We start from the raw sequence: 21,710 nt of genomic DNA, 5'->3' as shown, positions 1-21,710 counted from the left end.
ACTTGTGCATTTTTATAAAAATACAAAAAAGTACAGAAAGCTTCCCCACAAAACTGAGCCACTAACACTGATCACCATTCAGACTGATGGCAGCAGAGAAAAGTGGGTCAACTATGAAGATATTAAACATAATGTGTACTTTCTTCAGTTACGAACTGCTCAACTTTTTCAAATGTACAGCTTTAAAAGATCAACAGGCTTTTTAAATGTAACAGATTTTAAAGAAAACATTCCAGTTTGTCACCCTTGTAAAGAATAGTCTAGGCTAAAAAAGAATGGTCCTACCCTAAAACTTCCTACTGCTATACTTCCCACAAGCAACGCAAAGACAGCACTGCTGATGAACAAAAATGCTCTAGGGTGGACCTCTACATCCTGATGCCGTACTGAACAGGGGGGATAATCAGATGCAACAAAGTACATGTTACCCATACCCTTAACGCTTTAAGGTTATATGTAATTCTCTATAAATATATAACAATCAATATCCAGAGGGACACAAAACAAGCAGGAAACAATGGTTTACGGGCAGAGGAGGGCTGGGGGGTCCACATATGGCAAAAAGACTTAGGTTTACAGCTTAACTCCTTTCTCTTTTTATTATATCCTGTGTTAAATATCCATGTGTTAAATTTTTAAAAAGCAAAGAGTTAAATAAATTCAACAAGAGCTTCAAGTTTTAATTAAATGTGAGTTTAAATTAAAATAAACTCAACAGGAGTTTGCTTGGGCATGTTATTCCTCTCATCATCTCCCAGAAGGCCTTACTGAATAAAAGCAGTATAAATGCAAGCTGAAGAAATCACCTATTGGACATGCTCATAACTCACCAAAAGTCTCCAAAGAAACTTCAGTAATCAAAAGTTAAGTGACTGCACCACCCATTACATTTCCACTGAGAAAATTCAATGAGTACTGTTACTAAGGGCTCCTTTATTAAGATTTAGCTTTTGGGTAACTGGGCAAAATTCACTCATACCTGTGCTGACCAGAATATCAGCCACTAGGGACGTGGGGCTACTGAGCACTTGAATGTGGCTATTCCAAACTGAGATGTGCTTGTAAGTGGAAATATACACCAAATATCAAAGACATAATACCAAATAAAGGAGAGAGGGGAATAAAATATCTCAAATAATTTTTCATATTGAATAAGGCTTAAAATATTTTGGATATGCTGGGTTAAGTAAAATTAAATACATAGCTCTCACAAACTGAAATAAAACACCCAGTGAAAGGTCCTTCAGTTAAAGGAAAATACATGACTTCTTTTTAAGTGTTCCAATAAGCAGACCAATGAGTCATTTCGAAATTATTTTTTTTTTCCCATGGCCTTGTTGATGCTGTATTGCTCTACTCCAGAGTAGCAACTACGTACCACTCGCTCAATGATGGGCTGAAACCAATTGCCATATACAAGCAACAATGACATTTTGTCTGAGCAAAAACCAGCTGCTAGAATAGGGATGGGTTTTGGTGTTGATTTCTTGCCTTTCCCAGGCGTCGCTATCTGAATTGTGCAGTTTGAAGTCAAAGGCTTTTTGCAGTATCTAGAAGTGAAAAAAAATGACATCAGAAAATTCGAAGTATCATCTCATACGTATGCTTTGAAGTTGGCATTGAGTCAGGAAATGTGACCCTCCTGTGGCCTCCACACTATGACCAGAGTGACCAAGGCCCCACCGCACTAGTGTTGCTGTCAAGACTTCATCTAGCAAGACCTCACCATCAAAATCTGCCTGGAGACCCATGTGCCCTTCCATACCCCCATCGAGCCCCACAAGGGGCCCAAGCTCCCAAGGGCTCTCTCGCTGCCCTGAGCTTCAACCCCCGTTGACTCTCTACATCTGTTCCAATAAGCCCTATCCCCAATTGTTTCCAACCCCCAAAAGCCTACTATGATCTCTGCAACACTGTTCCAGAAGCAAAGTTATCAGCAAAATGTAATCAACAGAATCCCATCCTCAGTTTCTTCTCTAAGGGCTTTCTTCACCTTCTTGCTCTACGCTGGCTCATCGGGGCAGAGCTCCCGAGTTGCAGCTGTTTTCTCTCCATACCCTTTGTGTCAGAAGCCTTGGACATGATTTACGTGCGCTCCTTGTTCTTCACGAACATTTCAAGACAGGTAGTCTCTCCCTCTTTCACCTCTATATTCACCTCTATAACCTTGGCAAGTGTTGTCACCAGATACCAGCTACCTCCCTCTCCTGCCATCCAACAATTTCCGGGTCACTCCCTCTTATTTCTTAAAGATTCTAGTGGCTCCACTGTCATTCTGTCCAACACTTTCTTAAGTGATCTCCATATCCACTACACAGGCTGATGATCTTTCTGACACACTGTCTTCCCAGTTCCGTACCCTTCCCACCTCCAACAACCCTGGCCTTTAACCGTGTCTTAGCCACTCACACCACAGACATCTTATCATCAATAAGTGCACTGAACTATCCCTATCTTTCCAACTCACTCCCCTTAGTTATCCAGACTTCACAACCATCTCCATCCAGGACTTCTGGCCCCTGCTTTGGCCTTTGACCCCTCTGTGGTCTATTCTCAACACATCAGACAGAATGACTTAAAGCGTAATGCCTTAACACTTAGGTCAAACCTCATCAATCTTCTGCATAAAAGCAAAGGCTTACTATTGCCCAAGGAGAGGGGCCCAAATCCTCACTGCAGCCCACTACTTCTGGGCCCTCAAGTATATATTCCACATACACATATGACTATGTAAATAAAGGCCTCAAGTGTTACACACAAATGTTAACAGTAACCTCTAGGGAGTAGAACTCAATGCAGGGACAAGTAGGCTTCATAATCAACTGTCTATATATCCTAAATGTTTTAAAATAATGTTTTATGCTTTCATAACTACTTTATATTTAAATTAATTGCTACACTAGGATTGTAAAAGGAAGGATACCAACTGACAAAAAAGTGAAATCATTTTAAAGTTTACAAGACTGAGTCTTAGACCATGTTTATAGAGTATGGCAAAGACTGGCAAATTTTCTATGAAGAGCAGATAGTATTTTCAGTTTTGGGGGGCACATATGGTCATACTTGTTTGACCCACAGATCATAATTTATTGACCCTTGGTCTATGACTAACTACTACACATCCCAACAGCAACACTCCCCTCTATTCACCAAAACACTTGCACTGCCATGCTTCACTGATCCATATATGTATTATCAAAGTTAGAAATTAAGGTTTTACCAAGTTCACAAGCAAAGTTTCCCAACTGATTTTTAAAATGTATTATTAGAACTGCCAACATTTACTAAGCATATATCGGAAAGCTACTTTACTAACCACAAATATGAAGAAATGGTCCATGACTCCAAAAAGTTGAGTTCTTACTGGGAATGTATGTAGTCATACAGATAAGGAATTAGTAATGCTTTCAAAATAATCTATCTGAAAAGGAATATAGCGCAAAGAATATTGGGAATAAAAGAGTAATAAATCAGGCAAAGAAAACAAACTTGAGAAATTTCTTACCCATTTAATATGTGTTCAAAAAGATGAACTTGACCATCTCTGCAAACAACAGCTAACTTGACAGGCTAAAAGAAAAATTTAACTGATTATTCTAATGGGTTAATACACTTCAGTCTACTCTACTGGATAAATGCTTTAATACACTTACCAAACTTCAACTATTCTCCCCCCGCCCCTTTAAATAACCAGAGAAAAAGTCAGAACAAGAAGGCTGTACAACTCCTGAATTTAAAAATCATTACTGTCATCAAAATAACAACTGGAGTTGTTGTTGTGAAGCTCAGAAATAAGTGTTTAGGAGAAGAAAACAGTCAAGGAGAACACAGCCTGCGAGTCAGAAGAGCAAAGTCACTAGTACCAACTGCAGAGACTGAAAACAGGGACGCGGCATAGTCGTCAGGATCACTGAAAATGCCTCCACGCCCTGACCCCTCCCCTCACAAGGGTGCACCACAGCGACTGAACACTCACTCCGGACAGCCTAAGATTTTTGTTATATTTTGTCCTCCCTCCCTCGTGTCCCCTTCTTACCCAAATCATTAAATCATCCAAACACTAATTTTAAAAATACAATTTGTGAAATCCAAAAACAAATTCTCAAAAACCAAGCCATTTACCTCTTCCTTATTTTCTGACAAAGTCAAATCAATATAGACAGGTTCATCTGTAACTGTAAAAGACATCACTGCATTCTTTTCTTTGTTTTCTGACCGGACCTGCCTAGATAATAAAACCAATGATTAGATAAAAAGAAATTAAAAAAAAAAAAAAAAAGCTGAGCACATACGGGGAGCCACAGCATTAGATTCCCTATAGCTTTTGCATCTTGAAAGCTAAATAAGGGGACTACAGATAAAACTCAGGGACACATCTGTGTTACTGCCGTTTAGCGTGGTTGCAGGGTAAGAAAACACTAATGTATTTATGCAGATTTAAACAGTGAGTAGTACTCTCTATTGTTTTTCACTAACCTATCCTGCCTATCTTGATGCCAATACCGCACTGTATTGATTATTATAGCTTGACAAGTCAGGAAGTCAAGCAATATGAGTCCTCTAACTTTTTTCTTTTTCAATGTTGTTTTGGTTCCTCTATGTCCTTTGCATTTCCATCTGAATTTCAAAATCAGACTATCAATTTCTACAAGAGTCTTCTAAGATTTTGACTGGGTTCACACTGAATCTATAGATGAACCTGAGGAGAATTTATATCACAGCACTACGAAGAAAACAGAGTCCGGAAATAGACCCACACATACATTTACCCAAATGATCATTATTTGTTGATTCCTTATTTGAGAATTTGCCTACCTGCTAAACTTTATTTGTAAACTCCCATATCAGTATTTGTGGAACTTCCATGGTCTTGAGCTCAGAGCAGTGAAATATAAGAGCTGCCAACAATGTTAAACAAGGCTATATGCTGACTTATTTCAGCTCTCATTCTAGATACTAATAAGTAGTATTATTAGAACACTAAAAAGATTCTTTCTAGAGCCACTTTTTTTGCTTTTATGCCACTTTGTTGATTTCACTGTTTAAAATGTGCTCTAAGTATAGTGCTGAAGTGCCATCTAGTATACCAAAGAGAAAAAAGCTGATACTCCTTATGGAAAAAAAAATATTTGTGCTACGTAAACTCTGTTCTGACATGAATTAATCAACTATATAAATATAGTTTTATGTGTATGTGTATATAGTTATATACAGCTGATTATGTGTTCTGTATGTATGTATATATATAATGAAGTATTTTTAAACACAAACATATAAAACAAGGTTATATATTGATTAAATGACAAAGATGTGACCAACAAGGCTTGCAGAAACCTTGTATTTCCCAGAGGAATAATAATTCAGTATCACCCACTCAGTGCTCGTACAGATTTTATACACATTATGCAAATAACGAGAACTGACTGTATGTGTATACCTACATATATACGCAAAACCAGTTACTGGAATTCGTCTTTTCAACATATGGTACTAGGACCACTGGATATTCCCAATACAAAAACACACAATTCCATCCATTCCCTGGGAATGCAAACTTGTGCAGCCATACTGGAAAACAGCAGGCAAGTTCCTCAAAAAGGGATCCAGCAATCGATCTACCAAGTATTTACCCAAAGAATACAAAAATACTAATTCAAAGGGATAAACGCACTCTGATGTTTCTACAATAACAAATCTCTACAGTAGCCAAATTACGGAAAAAGCCCAAGTGTCCACCAATTGATGAATGGATAAAGATGTGAAACACACACACATACACGCATATACACATTATGAAGTATTACTCAGCCATAAAAAAGAATGAAATTTTGCCATTTGCAATGACATGGGTTGGAGCGAGGTGTGGAGCCTGCTTAAGATTCTCTCCCCCCCCACCCCCTGCGCCACACCCCACCGCCCCTGCCACACGCTGCTGCTCTTTCTCAGGAAACAAAAAAGGAGTACACTTGGGATGAGCATCAGGTGCTATATGTGAGTGTTAAGTCACTATACTGTACACCAGAAACGAGTATTACACTGCATGTTAACTGGAATTCAAATAAAAACTTTAAAAAAAATGCCATGCATCCTTGCACCATATACAGAAATTACTCAAAGAGACCACAGAACCAAATGCAAGACTTAAAACTAAAACTTTCAGGAGAAAATCTCTGACACCTTGGATTAAGCAAAGATCTTTAAACATGATCTGGACTTCATCAAAATTAAAAAATTCTTCTCTTCAAAAAAACAAGGCACATACTAGGAGAAAATATCTGCAAAGCATATACCTGGATTAATACGTTTATATTCAGAATATACACAGAATTCTCAAAACTCAGAAAGAAAACAAACCCAATAAAAAATAGGGCAAAATATCTGAACAGACACTTCATCAAAAAACATACCCAGATAGCAAATAGGCACATAAAAGATTCTCAACATCAGTGGCCATTAGGGAATGCAAATTAAAACCACAATGGGGTACCACTACATACCTATTAAAATGGCTAAAATTAAATGATTATATTAAGTATTGGTGAGAATATGAATTCACACTCTTATAAACAGCATGTAAATGGTACATGCTTAGAATGTAAAATGGTACAATCACTTTGAAAAAACTTGACAATTTTTTTCCATAGGCTCTATGCCCAAAGAGGGGCTTGAACTCACAACCCTGAAATCAAGAGTCGCATGTTCTGACTGGGCCAGCCAGGCACCCAAATTTGGCAATTTCTTAAAAAGTTAAGTACACTATCATATGATCCCTCCATTGCACTCCTAGGTATTATTTACCCAAGAGAAATGAATCATATGTCCATACAAAGATTTATATACAAACGTCCATAATAACTTTATTTGTAATGTCCCAAACATGTCAACAAGCCTGGTAACTGGAGTGGCGATGAGGATTATAAAGAGATATGAAGAAACTCTTAGGAGCAATGCACCTGGTCACTGTCAATTGTGGTAATGATTTCAAGGATGTATACATATGTCAAAACCTTATCAAACTGTATACTTCGAATACGTGCCATTTATTCATAACACAAAGAAACAGAAGAACGGTAGACCCCAGGTCCTGGTGAGCAGGAGAAATGGAGAGAGGTTGTTGGTGAAACAGTACAAACTTTCAACTATAAGATGAATAAGGTCTGGAGATATAATGACGACACGGTGATTACAGTTAACAATACTGTATTATATACTTCAAGATTACTAAGAAAATAGATCTTATAACGTTCTTGCCACAAAAAAGAAACGGTAATTAGTGAGGTGATGGAGATAATAACTAACCATGGTAATCATTTTGCAATATGTATGTGTATAAAATCTTCACACTGTACACCTGATTCTCAATGTTATACGTCAAATGTATCTCAATAAAGCTAGAAAAAAATAAAATTAGGATAATAGTTTTTTAAAAGAGGAAGAAAACATGCAGTTTATTATACATCAGTTACACCTCAATAAAGGTGTTTTAAAATTTTAAGGCACAAATAATAATAAAAAAATGACTAACAGTAACAAACATGATTTGTAAACACAATTCAAAATCAGTTTTTTATCAACTAGTGAGACTTAATCCATTCACCGGTAAACAATCTTTTAATATTTTTGTGTCTAGAAGAAAATTAAGAGTTTATTTGATCAATTCTAAGTATTTACATTTATAAATTCTTCATAAAACACTAATTCTAACTCGAAGCCATTTTTACTACACGTGTTCAAAATCACTGCCATCAGACTACTCTATCTAGAAGAAACTGTTACCTTAGCTCCTCAGTAGGAGATAGTACTGTGCTTACAATAATAGCAAAGTCTTTTTTTGTTGAATTTTTCATTCAGCAGCAAGAAGCCTTTAAATGTTATTTCCTAACAGAAACGTGTCTTTCAAAGGTAATTATAAGGGAACCTTCGGCTTGTTCTACCTACCAAAACACAAAGTTTTCCATAAATGGCCCCGTGGGGCAGCCTTTTAATACGGGTTTTTAATTTTTCAAGTTTACTCCTCTGTAACTAGGAAGCCCTCAGGCATACACATACTATTTGAGGGATGTTGGGCCAACAGAAATCAACTTCTCTTTTATAGAAGAAATTTTGTAGCTGGAAACCCCTAGGTCTAAGGAGCCAAAGAGGTGAAGCATTTTTAAGATTCAAACACCTGTGGGCGCCTGGGTGGCTCAGTTGGTTAAACGTCTGCCTTCAGCTCAGGTCATGAACCCAGGGTCCAGGGACTGAGCCCCACAATGGGCTCCCTGCTTAGCAGGAAGTTTGCTACTCCGTCTCCCTCTGTGTCCGCCCCCACCCCCTTTGGGCACATGCATGCGTATGCTCCCCCCTGCCAATAAATGAAAAACAAAATTTAAAAGAAAAAAAAAAAGACTGAAACACCTGAATAATATCAGGAGGCTTTGGTGGTATATTTTAACTTTCTGGCTTTACTAATACATAGAACTAAAAGGAATTATCCCAAAAACCAAACACAGGACAGAAAACCAACACAGTGTGATTATCAGAGGCATAATTAGAACTATGGCTCAGCTGATAGTTTGAAGGTGAACAAAGGTTCACATTAGGCCTCATGAACGTGTCCCCACCCAACTACGTCAAGATTACATATTTGATGAGGCTCACTTTTATATGAATATTATTTGGTGTAAGTTCACAGTAACTTTATATGGTCAAGAACATGCTCAACTAATTGATTACTAGGATGAGAAACTACTTGTTTTTTAAATCTCCATTTATTCTGTCCATGAATAGCAGGTTTAAAAAAAAAAAATAGCAGGATGAGAAACTACTTGTTTTTTAAATCTCCATTTATTCTGTCCATGAATAGCAGGTTTAAAAAAAAAAATAGCAGGATGAGAAACTACTTGTTTTTTACATCTCCATTTATTCTGTCCATGAATAGCAGGTTTAAAAAAAAAAAGATCTTCACCATCAGATCTCATAAAATCCAAGAAAACTCTTATTTTCTTAAAATTAAAAACTTTCTGATGGCCATTTAATACCAAATTAATTTTTACTTTTAAAAATAGTGCCAGGTTTCACTCCTACGTGGAATATAAGGAATCGTGCAGAGGACAATAGGGGAAGGGAGGGAGAACTGGGAAGAAATCAGAGAGGGAGACAAACCATGAGAGACTCTTGACTCTGGGAAACAAATAGTGTTGTGGAAAGGGAGGTAGGCGGGGGATAGGGTAACTGGGTGATGGGCATTAAGGAGGGCACATGATATGATGAGCACTGGGTGTTATTATGCAACTAATGAATCACTGAACATTTTATCAAAACTAATGAGTACTATACACCAGCTAATTGAAAATAAGTAAGTAAGTAGTGCCAGGGGCGCCGCCTGGCTGGCTCAGTCAATAGAGCATGTGACTCTTGATTCTGGGGTTGTAAGTTCAAGCCCCACATTGGTCGACTACTTAAAACCTTAAAAAAAATTAATAAATTTTTAAAAAACGGGAGTTCCAAGGAAACTTAGTAACATCAACTATTGCAAAAAAAAAAAAAGGTGGGGGGGGAGGAGGAGTTAACTGGGGATTTGCAGACAAAGCCAAGGAATTAAATATCTTCAGTAAAACATCAGTAAATAGACATTACTGCACTAACCCAGAAGCCCTATTTCAACAAAATCAGAGATATCCCAAAATTTTTTAAAAAGTTTATAATTTGCCCAGTCACAAAAATATTCAGACCACTCTACCTCTAAACAAGCAAAAAGGAGGTTCTATTGGTTCTATTATATAATGCTCTTAAATTTTTCTCATTAAAGATCTGTTTTTTAGGCAGGCTCAATTCTTCGTTACAAGTCAAGGTAAATCTTACACTAAATACAATGAAGTAAATCTCGCATTCATCATTTACATTAACCATACAAGTTGTGACACATTCTTTCAAGGCAATGCTACCTCCCAGATCCAAAAGACGACATACCAGACATTGAGTAACCGATCGTGTACTGCTCCAGACAAGAAATAAAGACCAGTGATTCCATCAAAGGGTTGGCTCTCATTAGGAGGTCTGATAGTAGTGAAGATGAGCGACGAAACTGGCGTTGCGTGGCCTGTGAAGTGCTAGAGAAAGTTAAATCTCATTTAGGAGAGGGCACAGAGCAGTAACAAAAATTAGAGTCCATGTGGACCATAAGCCATATATATGATCCATATCTGAAATCAGAACTCCAGACTAAAGGCAACAGCTGAATTTAATTCTAAGCAATCGAGGCTATTTGTGCTACATTCCTCTCACTTTTAAAAACTCCATCTGAAAATAGTGAAAAATCACAACGTCCTTTTAACTCCCAGGGCCGTACCCACAATCAATCTTTCTTCCCTTTTTGCATTAAAGATCCACTTAATTCTACACATGTTTAAAGGGGTGCCTGGGTGCTCAGACACAGCCAAGGAATTGTAGGTCCTCATTTTACTCTCGGTGAGTCGAAACCACAATTTTAGGGCATCATCACAGCACCACAAGTACACCCTTGAGCACACTCAAAACGTAATACTACATCACCATAGTCAAATACTGTAAATGTACTAAATACTAGATGCAAGCTAGAAATCAAAACTACTATCATTCCGCAGCAGAAAAAAATTTTTAATTCAAATTCTACTTATATGTTCTATTCATTTTTCAAATGCATGTGAAATGAACACATCTAACCTATTTAATATCAACAAACCAGGTCTGGAGGCTAACTTTTGTCTACTGATTCTACCATTTCATATGCCTGAAAATAACAGATCTGTATTCTTAAAACAATATGCTACGGCTCAGACTTTCTGCCCTTCTTCATACTTACTCTAGATGACCGTTAGGCTTACAACTAATCTGAGTCACTCACTCTGTAGATTTCTTTGGTCTCCAAAACCCACAGTTTGATTGTTCGACCAGCAGAAAGCAACATCTTTCCATCTGGGCTGATACACAGGGAACTGACACTGCTATTGTCGCCTTTCCATTTGCTGTATTGTGAAGAGAAACAAAAATGTCTCAATGAATAGGGAGAAAACTTTACTCAGAGCAAAAAGATAGCAAAAAGCAAATCAGGCATTAAAAATATCACTTAAGGTTCTATGCCACATTGCATTCCCTAAAAAAGCCTGTATCAGGTGACTAACCTTGGACATAAGGTAAAACCTGCCCAATAAAACAGATTCCCAAGAGGTTCCAGAAAATGGAAGAGTAAGAGTTTCAAGAATGTAAAATGGATAGTTGTGTATCCTGTGATCTATCAGGTAGATTTTGTTAATGCCCAGGAAACTATCAGGCTGGATACCAGAATCACCACAAGTCCATTCTATTCCTTTGGAAAGGCCTTCCAAAGCAATTACACACCAGAAATCATAATGGCAAAAATAACCTGATTTAAATAAATAAAACTTCCATACCACAAAATAAGTCATAAATTTAAAAGCAAAAGGCTAAGGGCACCTGGGTGGCTCTGCCGGTTAATGTGTCTGCCTTCGACTCAGGTCACGATCTCAGGGTCCTGGGATCGAGCCCCGCAACAGGCTCCCTGCTCAGCGGGAAATATGTTTCTCCCTCTCGCCCACCTCGGGCTCTCTATCTCAAATAAATAAATAAAATCTTTAAAAATAAATAAGTAATTTAAAAACAAAAAATAAATGCAAAAGGCTAGAAAATACCAAAAATATATACTAAAAGGATTAATATTCAGAACACTCTATATCCAAGAAATAGCTCAAGTTAAAAAAAAAAAGATCCTGAGATAAAAATACACAAAAGATATAAACAGGCAATTCATACAAGAAATTCAAATTGTCAATAAACATGAAAACACTCAACCTCGCTGGTTGTCAAGGAGATGCAACAATAATGTAGGAGACCTTTTCAGCTCCTAACACTTCTGACAATTTCTCATCAATTCCCAGAGCTTCTACGTTTTTTATTCCTTATTCCAAACCTATTCACTTAACATATATATAAAAAGACAGGATCACCACCTAACAAGCTTCCCTGAATCCACCTCCCCGCTCAGCACTAAAAGACTATTACAGAACTAACACTACTGCCACAGATCTCTCCCCGTCCCCCATTAAGAGCTGTGCAACTCACAATGTAATAACCTCCATACCCCGGAGACTTATTAGCCTTTGATTCCCAAACCCCACCTGGACCGACTAAATCTGTTCTGTCTACACAAGTAATTCACATGCACATCAGAGCTTGAAAAGCACTAGATTAAAATATTCCTCTCTAGGAAATATGACTGGTGCCAAAGTAATAACCCACACATACTGACATTTGAAGGCTTCCCCATCACTCTACAAATGAAGCCCAGCAATTGAGCCACCCACCCACGCAGGCCTTCCAATCAGCTTTTTAATGTTTTCTTTTCAAATAGTGACAGGCAGCCAAGGATCCTCAGTCATTTAAAAAATGCCTTTAACATAAAAGACAGAGGCTAAAATCAAACAAAAATCAAAACACATCCTCAAGAGGGAGATGATGTAAGGAATAAAAGAAAAATACTTTAAATCCTGTAATTATTATCTTCAGAGTTAGAAAATATTATATCCACGAAAGAAACATGGTGCAACAAAAAGAAAATTAAGAGAACAAAAACAAAGCTCCAGAAGTTAAAAATATGGTTAGAGAAATTTAAAAATTCACTAGAAGATTTGGAAGATGAAATTGAGGCAATTTCCCCAGCAACAAAAGAAAAGGACAAAAGGGAAAATACAAGAGAATAAACCTAAGGGATTAGTCCAGGAGATACAACATCTACTAACAACAGATTGCACTTAGAGAAAGGTCAAAGACAACAGAGGGATGAAATTGTCAAATACACACTAAAAGAAAATGAACACAAACTCCCAGGCTAAATGGTCCCTTGAGTGCCAATGTAATTCACTGACTAAATAAAAATGCACTGGATATTTTAGAACATAAGGATAATTAGTACTGAAAGCTAAAAACCAATGAACCAAAAACAAATAAATAAATAAACCAATAAACCAATGCTTCAAAATCCTGAGGGAGAATTATTTCCAACCTAAAATTATCTTCCAACTATAAGTCAACTGTGAGGATACAATAAAGGTGCTGGTAGACAAGCAAAATCTCAGTGAATTTACCATCCACATACTTTTCTTAGGAAGCTAGCGATTGGTGTGTTTCACAAAAAAGAGGAGAGCAACCAAATAAAGAGAAAAATGGGATCCAAGAAAGAGAGGCTCCGTCTGACAAGAGAATTTTCAGGACGATAATAAAAGAAAATCCCAGGATCATCACTGTTCAACAGATCCTGGAAGAAAGCTGAGAAGTCCTCCAAGAAGTAGATGAGACTAACATGAAAGTGAAAATGAGCTTATGACAGGTATATACAAAACTAAACAAATGAACAAGACAATTATACACCCCAAGAAAATCACAGTTTTATGCCAAGAAATAATATAAACCTGGTAGAGTACAAGGCTCATTTGTAATAATATTTAATGCAAACAATGAATAGCCCTTCATCAAAAACTGTGATCTACCAATATTGGGAGAACGGAGAAGGGAGAGGCTAGAGGCCAAGAGCTAACTCATCTCCCACAGTAGGAAGTCAACATATAGTACCTAAAATGGAACACAGAATCCATTAAGAGCAGCGTAAGAATGCCAAGAATGAAGTTGGGAACACAATATCTTATGGGACTGTAGTGTGGATGAGAGGTCAGGCTCAGATCCAACCTATTTCTCACCTGCAGTGCCCACCTCACAGTGTTATAATTAAATCCAACACTGTAGAATGTGAACAGAGCCTTGAACATTAGTAGCCCCGATGTGAAGCACCTGATGTTACGAACTCTCATCCAGACAGCACTTTAAAAATACAATTGCCCCACCCCAGACCTAGTGGGTGAGAATCTCCACCGGTGTTTGACCGTCATCAGTGGGGAAACTACTGAGCCAGGTAAATGGAGACATACAATTTCCGAACCTCTAGGCAGATGACCTATTCGTCTGTACTTCCTGCCCCAAACCGTCCTTCAAATTCTAAGCCCCCATCACCACCCCATCTGCTGGGTCTTGCCTTTCATGTATCATTTCAAATTCAACTTGTCTGAAAACTCAAAACCATTTCCCTCTTCTGGCCATAATTCCTACGAACTGTACCGCTACTTACTTGCCTAGCAAGTTCACAAAGCTGAAAACCAAAGAGTTACATTTAACTTCTTTCTGTTACTTAATACCCTCTTCCATGCTACCCAAATGTTCTTAGTTGGTATCTTTTCCATTCTCATTTCCCACTCTTACCATCCCACACTTGGAACTACTACAACCACCTGGAATCTGGCTTCCCTGCCTTGTTTTGCTTTGTTTTTTAATGGCTTCTCTGCCTTTGAACCAGTTCCTTTCCATTTACTCTACACAATGCTGGCAGATCACCTTTTCCTGAAGCATTATCTTGGTGACTTTATTCCCAAGACATGACCTTCAGTGGTGCTCTCCTGCTTACGACATAGAATGTAAAACTCCAAGAAAATAGTTTTAATATAGTTTTAATATAGTAGAAACACACTGTACCAGAATTCAAGACAGTATGATAAGAACTTCTTCCCTGCCACTTATTAGCTGTAAGACCATGAGCATCATCATCTTTCCTAGGGTCCTCAACTGCCTAAATTGAACTAATTCAACATTTACTGAACATCTACTATAAAGCCTATCATAGGATTAGGTGTTTGAACTAGGAGAGTTGTCTGAGATTTTTATCTATGACAGATAAAGCCAGACCCTTAAGATACTTTGGCCCATATCCTCTACCAGCCATTATTTCCTAGTATGTAAATCTTCTAAATCTTTCACTTCCCTCTCTCCTAGCCTTTGGTCTTGCCATCTCCTCACCTCCCTTCCCCCACCCTCGAAAGGATTCTCCCACCCTCTTCTATCCAAATCTTACCTCTCCCAGAAGGCCCAACTGAAATCCCTTCTCTTCCCCCAGGCCTTGCCAACACTACCCAATTCATCTGACCAGTAACTGCATGCTATCTTATGGTACCTCTTGTGCAATTATTTTACTCGTTTCATTATTTAACGTTTACGTATTAAAATCTTGCATGCCTGATTTGATTAAAGGTTCCTTGAAAAGTCTATAACCTCTTCAGTACCTACATTCCTCTGTGTCCAATATCAAATGTGACCTACAGCCAAAAACACAGTCCTGATTTGTCCAACTCTAATGTGTTTCCAACAATAACCAAGTTACCCCTCCAGTACCATGGAACCATCAACATTACTCACCACTTTACTTTGCATGTCTGTGTATTCCATTCCACAATATGTTTATCATCTGAACAACTATACAAACAGCCATTGTCTTGATGCCATTGTATGCAATTAACCTTGTTGTCATGTCCACCACTCTACAGATTAAAAAAAAAGATTAAAAGAAAAAAAAAACACACCTGATATAATTACACATCCTAGAATCATAACCAACAGTTAACAAAAAAGATAGGCTTTAACCTAACTAAAAATACCCTAACCTACACCTATTCGTTTCCAACATCGAAAATAAGATAAATCATCTATAAATTCATCAGTTAACCAATTAACTCAGTTAACTTTCCCTTCTCTGCTTGAAAAACATGCTTCCACATCATAAGTCAAAGGATGCTAGTTCTAAATGCCACTTGCTTTTGACAGGAATGCTAGCACTAAGACAAGACTTTTGTACTGTGGCAAAAGTTTGTGACACTCGAATGAATAAAGTCAAATCTTAGAGTTTAATGTCAATATTTAAGATAAAAGTCATGTCTAGTCAAAACTATCCTTGAAAATGACCTAACTTTTTAAAAAACTACCAAAACTGGGGCACCTGGGTGGCTCAACTGGTTAAGCGTCTGCCTTCGGCTCAGGTCGTGATCTCAGTTTCCTGGGATGAAGCCCTGAATCAGGCTCCCTGCTGAGCAGGGAGTCTGCTTCTCCCTCTGCCTCTGCCCCTGCCCCTTCCCCATCCCCTGCTCATACTCGCTCTGTGTCTCTCTCAAATAAATAAAACCTTTTTTAAAAAACTACCAAAATTATCTCTCAATAAAGAAACCGTTTCTTCAGGTAAAAACTAAGTATTTCCTTGTGTTATGGAAGATACCATATGAACGATACTTTAAACATATTCAACATAGCAAGATGCTCGCTCACTCAGCAGCAAACAGGAATGAGACATAACCACGGAAGGGCAAGTTCAACTCTCCACCCACCTCACACACATTCCCAGAAAAACTCATTCAGCAGAATAAGGTCCTAAATCATCTACACTGTGAGCAATTGTGATTTTCACTCTTTCTACTTGAATTCACATTACAATTAAATGGATACATGAAGCACCATCATGTACATATGTAAGCTAAGGATAAAACTCAAAATCACTACTTCTATTATATAGATTGCTCCAACCTCAAAAGAAAAACACATTTTTTTTAAAGATTTTATTTGTCAGAGAGAGAGAGAGCGTACAAGCAGGGGAAGCGATAGGAAGAGGGAGAAGCAGGCTCCCCACTGAGCAAGGAGCCTAATAATGCAGGACTCAATCCCAGTACACTGTGATCATGACCTGATCATGACCTGAGCCGAAGGCAGACGCTTAATCGACTGAGCCCCCCCCACCCCCTGCATCCCAAGAATGGATGTCAGCTACTTCCTTTCCTAGTATGAGCTATCCACTCAAAGAACTAAGTCCTATATCATTGACACATACATAAGAACTGAATATATAAACATAAATTCTATAGAAAAAATTAGTAAAAAAATAAAATTTTCAAAGTTAGTAATTCAAGAGATTAAAGCAAAACAACGTAACATTTTCAGTCTGTCCACCTAGCACTTTGCTTATTAACATTATAATACCCATGCTGGTTAAGGTTACAGAAAAAATGACACTACAGTACATTGCTAGGAGCTAGTATAGCCATTTGAAAAACAATCTAGGTGCGCCTGAGTGGCACAGTGGTTAAGCGCCTGCCTTCGGCTCAGGGCATGATCCCGGCGTTATGGGATCGAGCCCCACATCAGGCTCCTCCACTATGAGCCTGCTTCTCCCTCTCCCACTCCCCCTGCTTGTGTTCCCTCTCTCGCTGGCTGTCTCTATCTCTGTCGAATAAATAAATAAAATCTTAAAAAAAAAAAAAGAAAGAAAAACAATCTAGCAACTGTCCATTCATTCATTCACTTACTCATTCAACAAACATTTACACAATACCAATTACATGTAATACATCATTACATCTAAATCCCAAAAAAGCATGCAAGGTAAGTTACAGACTACCCATTTAAGAAATGAGAAGTTCAACTACTTACCCATGATCACATAACTAGAAGGATTCAACCTCAGGACAGACTAGTTTCAAAGCCTGATTCCTTTCTACTTCACCAATCATCCCAACACTCCTTACTCTGACATTCTTGGTTACTTTTTAATGCACTCACTCCCTGTTAAAGATTTATTTATAATCCCATGAAGTACCAAAATTATCTAAAAAGGAGTTCTAGGTTTCATTAGCATTATGTCCACAGCCACACAGACTGTAGGTACTTAGCACAAAAAACTGATCAAATCAAATGATGGGCTCCCAACTACAGAGGGGTAAAAGCCTACATGAGAACAACTTGACTTGGAGAGGAGGGAGGAAATAAGAGAAATTTCCTTCTTACTATCTATACCTCTAAATGCTTTGTTTTACAATTGTATTTTTATAATCTTTAACATGAAAGTAAGTAACATACTTTGAAATGCAGATTTAAAATCAGATAAAATTTTTCATCTATCAAATCAGCTGGGCTTCTGTTAATGTTATTGCTGTTTTAATGGGCATATCCAATGGTGGAAATAATGCTATTGGAATATAGATACTCTTTCCATTGCTGATATGTAAAATTAGGAAAACTCTTCCAGACACTATCTGTATATGATGCATAAAAAGCCTTAACATTAGGAAGCCTGGGTGGCTCAGTCAGGTTAAGTGTCTGCCTTCAGCTTGGGTCATGATCTCAGGGTCCTGGGATCAAGTCCCGCATCTGGCTCCTTGCTCAGTGGGGAGGCTGCTTCTCCCTCTGCCTGCTGTTCCCCCTGCTTGTGTGCACTGTCTCTCTCTCTCTCAAATAAATAAAATCTTAAAAAAAAAAAAAAAAAAAAGCCTTAACATTAAAACCCTTTCACTCATTAATCACAGGTCAGTAAATCTGGGGATCCATGTAAACAGCAAACAGAATGTATAGCAACAAAAAATTGGAAGGCACCTTAATGGTCAAGGAATAGTTAAATCACCAAGGGACTATCCAATTATAGTGCCAATTTAGTGGAATTTCAAGCAGTCACTGAAATGTTAGTAACTAATTCTTGACAAATATGAAAATTGCTCATGTTGTAATTTAATGGAAAGTATCAGGATACAAAATAGATGAGCAGAACTCAACTGTATTTCTTAAATATATGCATAAAGAAATACACAATCTATTAAACATCTCCAGGTGATAGACAGAAAAACGGTATTTTTCCCTTTTCAATATTATGCAGTTTCAAATTATCTATGGAAAATGTTACTTAAAATAGAAAACATTGTTTGATTCATATATACAGAAAACATTCGTATATAAAGACAGAAGTTCAGTGAACACCAAACACATAATGTAATAGACAATATCTGAAACAAGTTATGCTAAGTTAAATCACTGCCCTGTAGTGCCAAACTCTCACTCTGCTCTGTGATGCCAGGGCTGGGACTCCACAGACCACATTCCTACTTTGCCAGCTAGATGGACCAATAAGGGGTGCCAGAGAGAGACAAGGCTGGAAGAGGAACAAGGGACTTGTTCTATCCTGTCTCCTAGTGTGCATCAACCCAGCATTTCTTCACCCCAGCAGAGCAATCCTTTTGGTAGTAGCTGAACCCAATATGCAATTGTTCCAACACCTGAAGAACTGGCCTCCTCTCCTCCTTCCAAGGACACCCGCAGTCAGTTAAGAGCTCTGTCCTCAGAGGTCTGGACCCCAAGCCCACGGGGCCACTCTTCCACAAGAGACAGGAGCAAAGAGAGCAACACCTGCTCCTCAAAGGTTTGAGTTTCAGCAGTAATCCCAACTGCCTCCTTTGTTCCCTAGCCCTAGAGGTGGTGAGCTCTTTCCTGCAGTCACAACTTGTGGTACCTAGAACTTTTTCTACCCTTTATTTTCAATCTAGTCAACAGTTCTTTGTATTCTAACCTACAACAAAAATTACATTACCTAATATAGCTATTAATATTACTGTTCACAATTTTAAATGTGGGGGCAGAAAAATGCCCCCATAATACAGATCCTATAGCATTTTTCTGTTTTGTTTTTAATAAATCCCTAATAATCAGATTACCCATTTCTTTTATACACAATATACATACACACACACACACACACACACACACACATATATCTATACTTACTATCAATTTACTGTGTAATTCTCCTTTTACTGTACTGTATAATAAAATACTACCAACTGCTGTACCAAGAGCCAACAAGTCAATCTGGTTACTCGTTCCTATAGCTTCTGATTTTCTTTTTTTCCTCTGGGGACTTTCCTGGAGGGAAAAAGAAAAGGTTCATTTTGTATTTCAAACACAAGACATCATTAATGCATAAATGCCAATGCCCACTAACCCACAAATGAAATGTGACTGCTACCAAAAGACACTTATTAAAGATAGGGGGTGGGGACAGAGGACTCACTCTCAAATGCTTTCTTTCTCACTATGGGGGGGGGACACTCCAATGGAAAGAAGAGCTTATAATTCTCTGTCCCTGTCCCTTACCTCTCAGGAAGGAAGGGGACAAAGAGGACATGCTCCTGGTATTCTCTTAAAAGGTCCAAGCAGCCTCACTGCTGCTTCCGCTTCTCAGATATGAACCACTCATGACAGGTCCAAGTGAAACCTCCACTCCCAAGCAGAGACTACAGATCCATAGACAAGCTACCAACACCTCCCGTTTTTCCCTCCTCATCTTTCCTTGTGTTCTAGCTTCATTCTCAGGAAAGCGGACTCAACTGCTGTCATGAACACACACCTATTTCAGTCTCAGTCAAAAAATAGTTGTGTAGTAGAGCACACTAGAAGTTGTTCTAGTGTGTGAGAATTAAGGGTTAGTCTGAAAGTTCCATGTGGTCTTGGTGATCCTAATGACTTAAGCCGCACAAGTTCCAACCGAGTATCAAATGCCACAGGACTGCTTTGATCTACTTCCTGTCTGTTCAAAGACAACCAACGATCACAACTTCAGGATATTACATCAAAGTTTACAATGTTGAAAATGTATAATTTCAGAACTTCTCTTCCATATTATGTTTTTTAAATTAAAACTTGCCAGTCTGTGCTTTAGCATAAAGCTCTGAGATATCCATTCTTTTAACATAAAACAGCCCACTACCACAGGAAAAAGAACATTTTCTCAATAGTGCAAGATCTTTGCTCCACAGCACAAACCAGCAGCCCAGTATACATAAAAATTTGCCCAGTCCAAAAACCACCAATGAAAACTATGATGTTACAGGTGTATAAAAAGTATCAGGGAGTAGGGACACCTGGGTGGCTTAGTCAGTTAAGCATCTGCCTTCGGCTCAGGTCATGATCCCAGGGTCCTGGGATGGAGCCCCACATGAGGCTCCCTGCTCAGCAGGGAGTCTGCTTCTCCTTCTGCCTGCCGCTCCCCCTTCTTGTGCTCTCTGTCTTCCTCTCTGACAAATAAATAAAATCTTTAAAAAAAAAAAACCTACTAAAAAAAAAAGAATATCAAGGAGTAGATTTAGAAAGCATTTTCCATTTTGTTTTCTTTTAGTTAACCTTATGGAGATGTTACATTTGAAGAATTTTATTCACTTGACAAACTTAGGTTAACAAAAAGTAAAAAGATTCAACAAAAAATAGTAACTTTTTACTTAGAGAAAAAAATACACATTTTGTAAGTCCTAAGAAATGTACCTACATTAATAAACCCCAAAGAGAAGTTACGATTAAAAGCCAAAGTATAAAAAAGTCTGATGGTCTTATCAGTAACATTTCATTTGCTTGAAACATTGAAACCTTAGTACAAACAATGTCCTAGGCCCCACCTTCAGTGCAATGAATGTCTAAAGCCACCTCTGAATGATCCCACAAGGCAGATGTGGTTTCTGCACAAGGTTATGAACACAAACACCTATTTCAGGCAAGGGCAGTGGAGGAGAGTATACCAACCTCCTATTATACCTCATCAGAAAACTTCTCTGAAAGATTCTAGAAATTATTTCTCCAACTCTTGGTTTTCCCAAATCAAGTTAGTATCACCTCACACTGAGGTTTCTAATGTATGAAACACAGGCGGGTCCAAACATGTGTATGTTTTTCTGCAGATATGAATTTGCATTAAAAAGCACAAAAAGGTGTGCTTGGCTGGCTCAGTCAGAAAAGCACGCAACTCTTTGATCTTGGGTTATGAATTCAAGCCCCACACTGGGTGCAGAGATTTTTTTTTTTTTGAAGATTTTATTTATTTATTTGACAGAGAGAAAGACAGCCAGCGAGAGAGGGAACACAAGCAGGGGGAGTGGGAGAGGAAGAAGCAGGCTACCAGTGGAGGAACCTGACGTGGGGCTCGATCCCAGAACGTCGGGATCACGCCCTGAGCCGAAGGCAGACGCTTAACGACTGAGCCACCCAGGCGCCCCTGCGTG

The 21,710-nt window shown here is 38.2% G+C and overlaps 1 protein-coding gene and 1 non-coding gene across 2 annotated transcripts in view; both read right to left on the bottom strand.

Moving 5' to 3' along the window:
• The window catches only part of WDR43 (WD repeat domain 43), a 46,695-nt gene that overhangs the window by 19,678 nt on the left and 5,307 nt on the right, over window positions 1-21,710 (bottom strand). The window contains exons 2-8 of the mRNA XM_008700271.2: window positions 19,447-19,584; window positions 15,274-15,395; window positions 10,865-10,985; window positions 9,952-10,091; window positions 4,123-4,225; window positions 3,506-3,570; window positions 1,379-1,550 (exon numbers count right to left, since the gene is read on the bottom strand). Of these exons, the coding sequence (XP_008698493.2) occupies window positions 1,379-1,550; window positions 3,506-3,570; window positions 4,123-4,225; window positions 9,952-10,091; window positions 10,865-10,985; window positions 15,274-15,395; window positions 19,447-19,584 (861 nt within the window). The remainder of the gene's footprint in view (window positions 1-1,378; window positions 1,551-3,505; window positions 3,571-4,122; window positions 4,226-9,951; window positions 10,092-10,864; window positions 10,986-15,273; window positions 15,396-19,446; window positions 19,585-21,710) is intronic.
• On the bottom strand, window positions 10,404-10,488 carry LOC121101093. The gene has a single exon (XR_005833050.1). It is a non-coding gene; the product is annotated as a small nucleolar RNA SNORD53/SNORD92 (small nucleolar RNA).

The sequence above is a fragment of the Ursus maritimus genome, unplaced genomic scaffold, assembly GCF_017311325.1.
Source record: "Ursus maritimus isolate PB19 unplaced genomic scaffold, ASM1731132v1 scaffold_6, whole genome shotgun sequence".
Lineage (NCBI taxonomy): Eukaryota > Metazoa > Chordata > Mammalia > Carnivora > Ursidae > Ursus > Ursus maritimus.
Note: the sequence above shows the minus strand (reverse complement) of the source record. Positions and strands in the feature narration are given on the sequence as shown.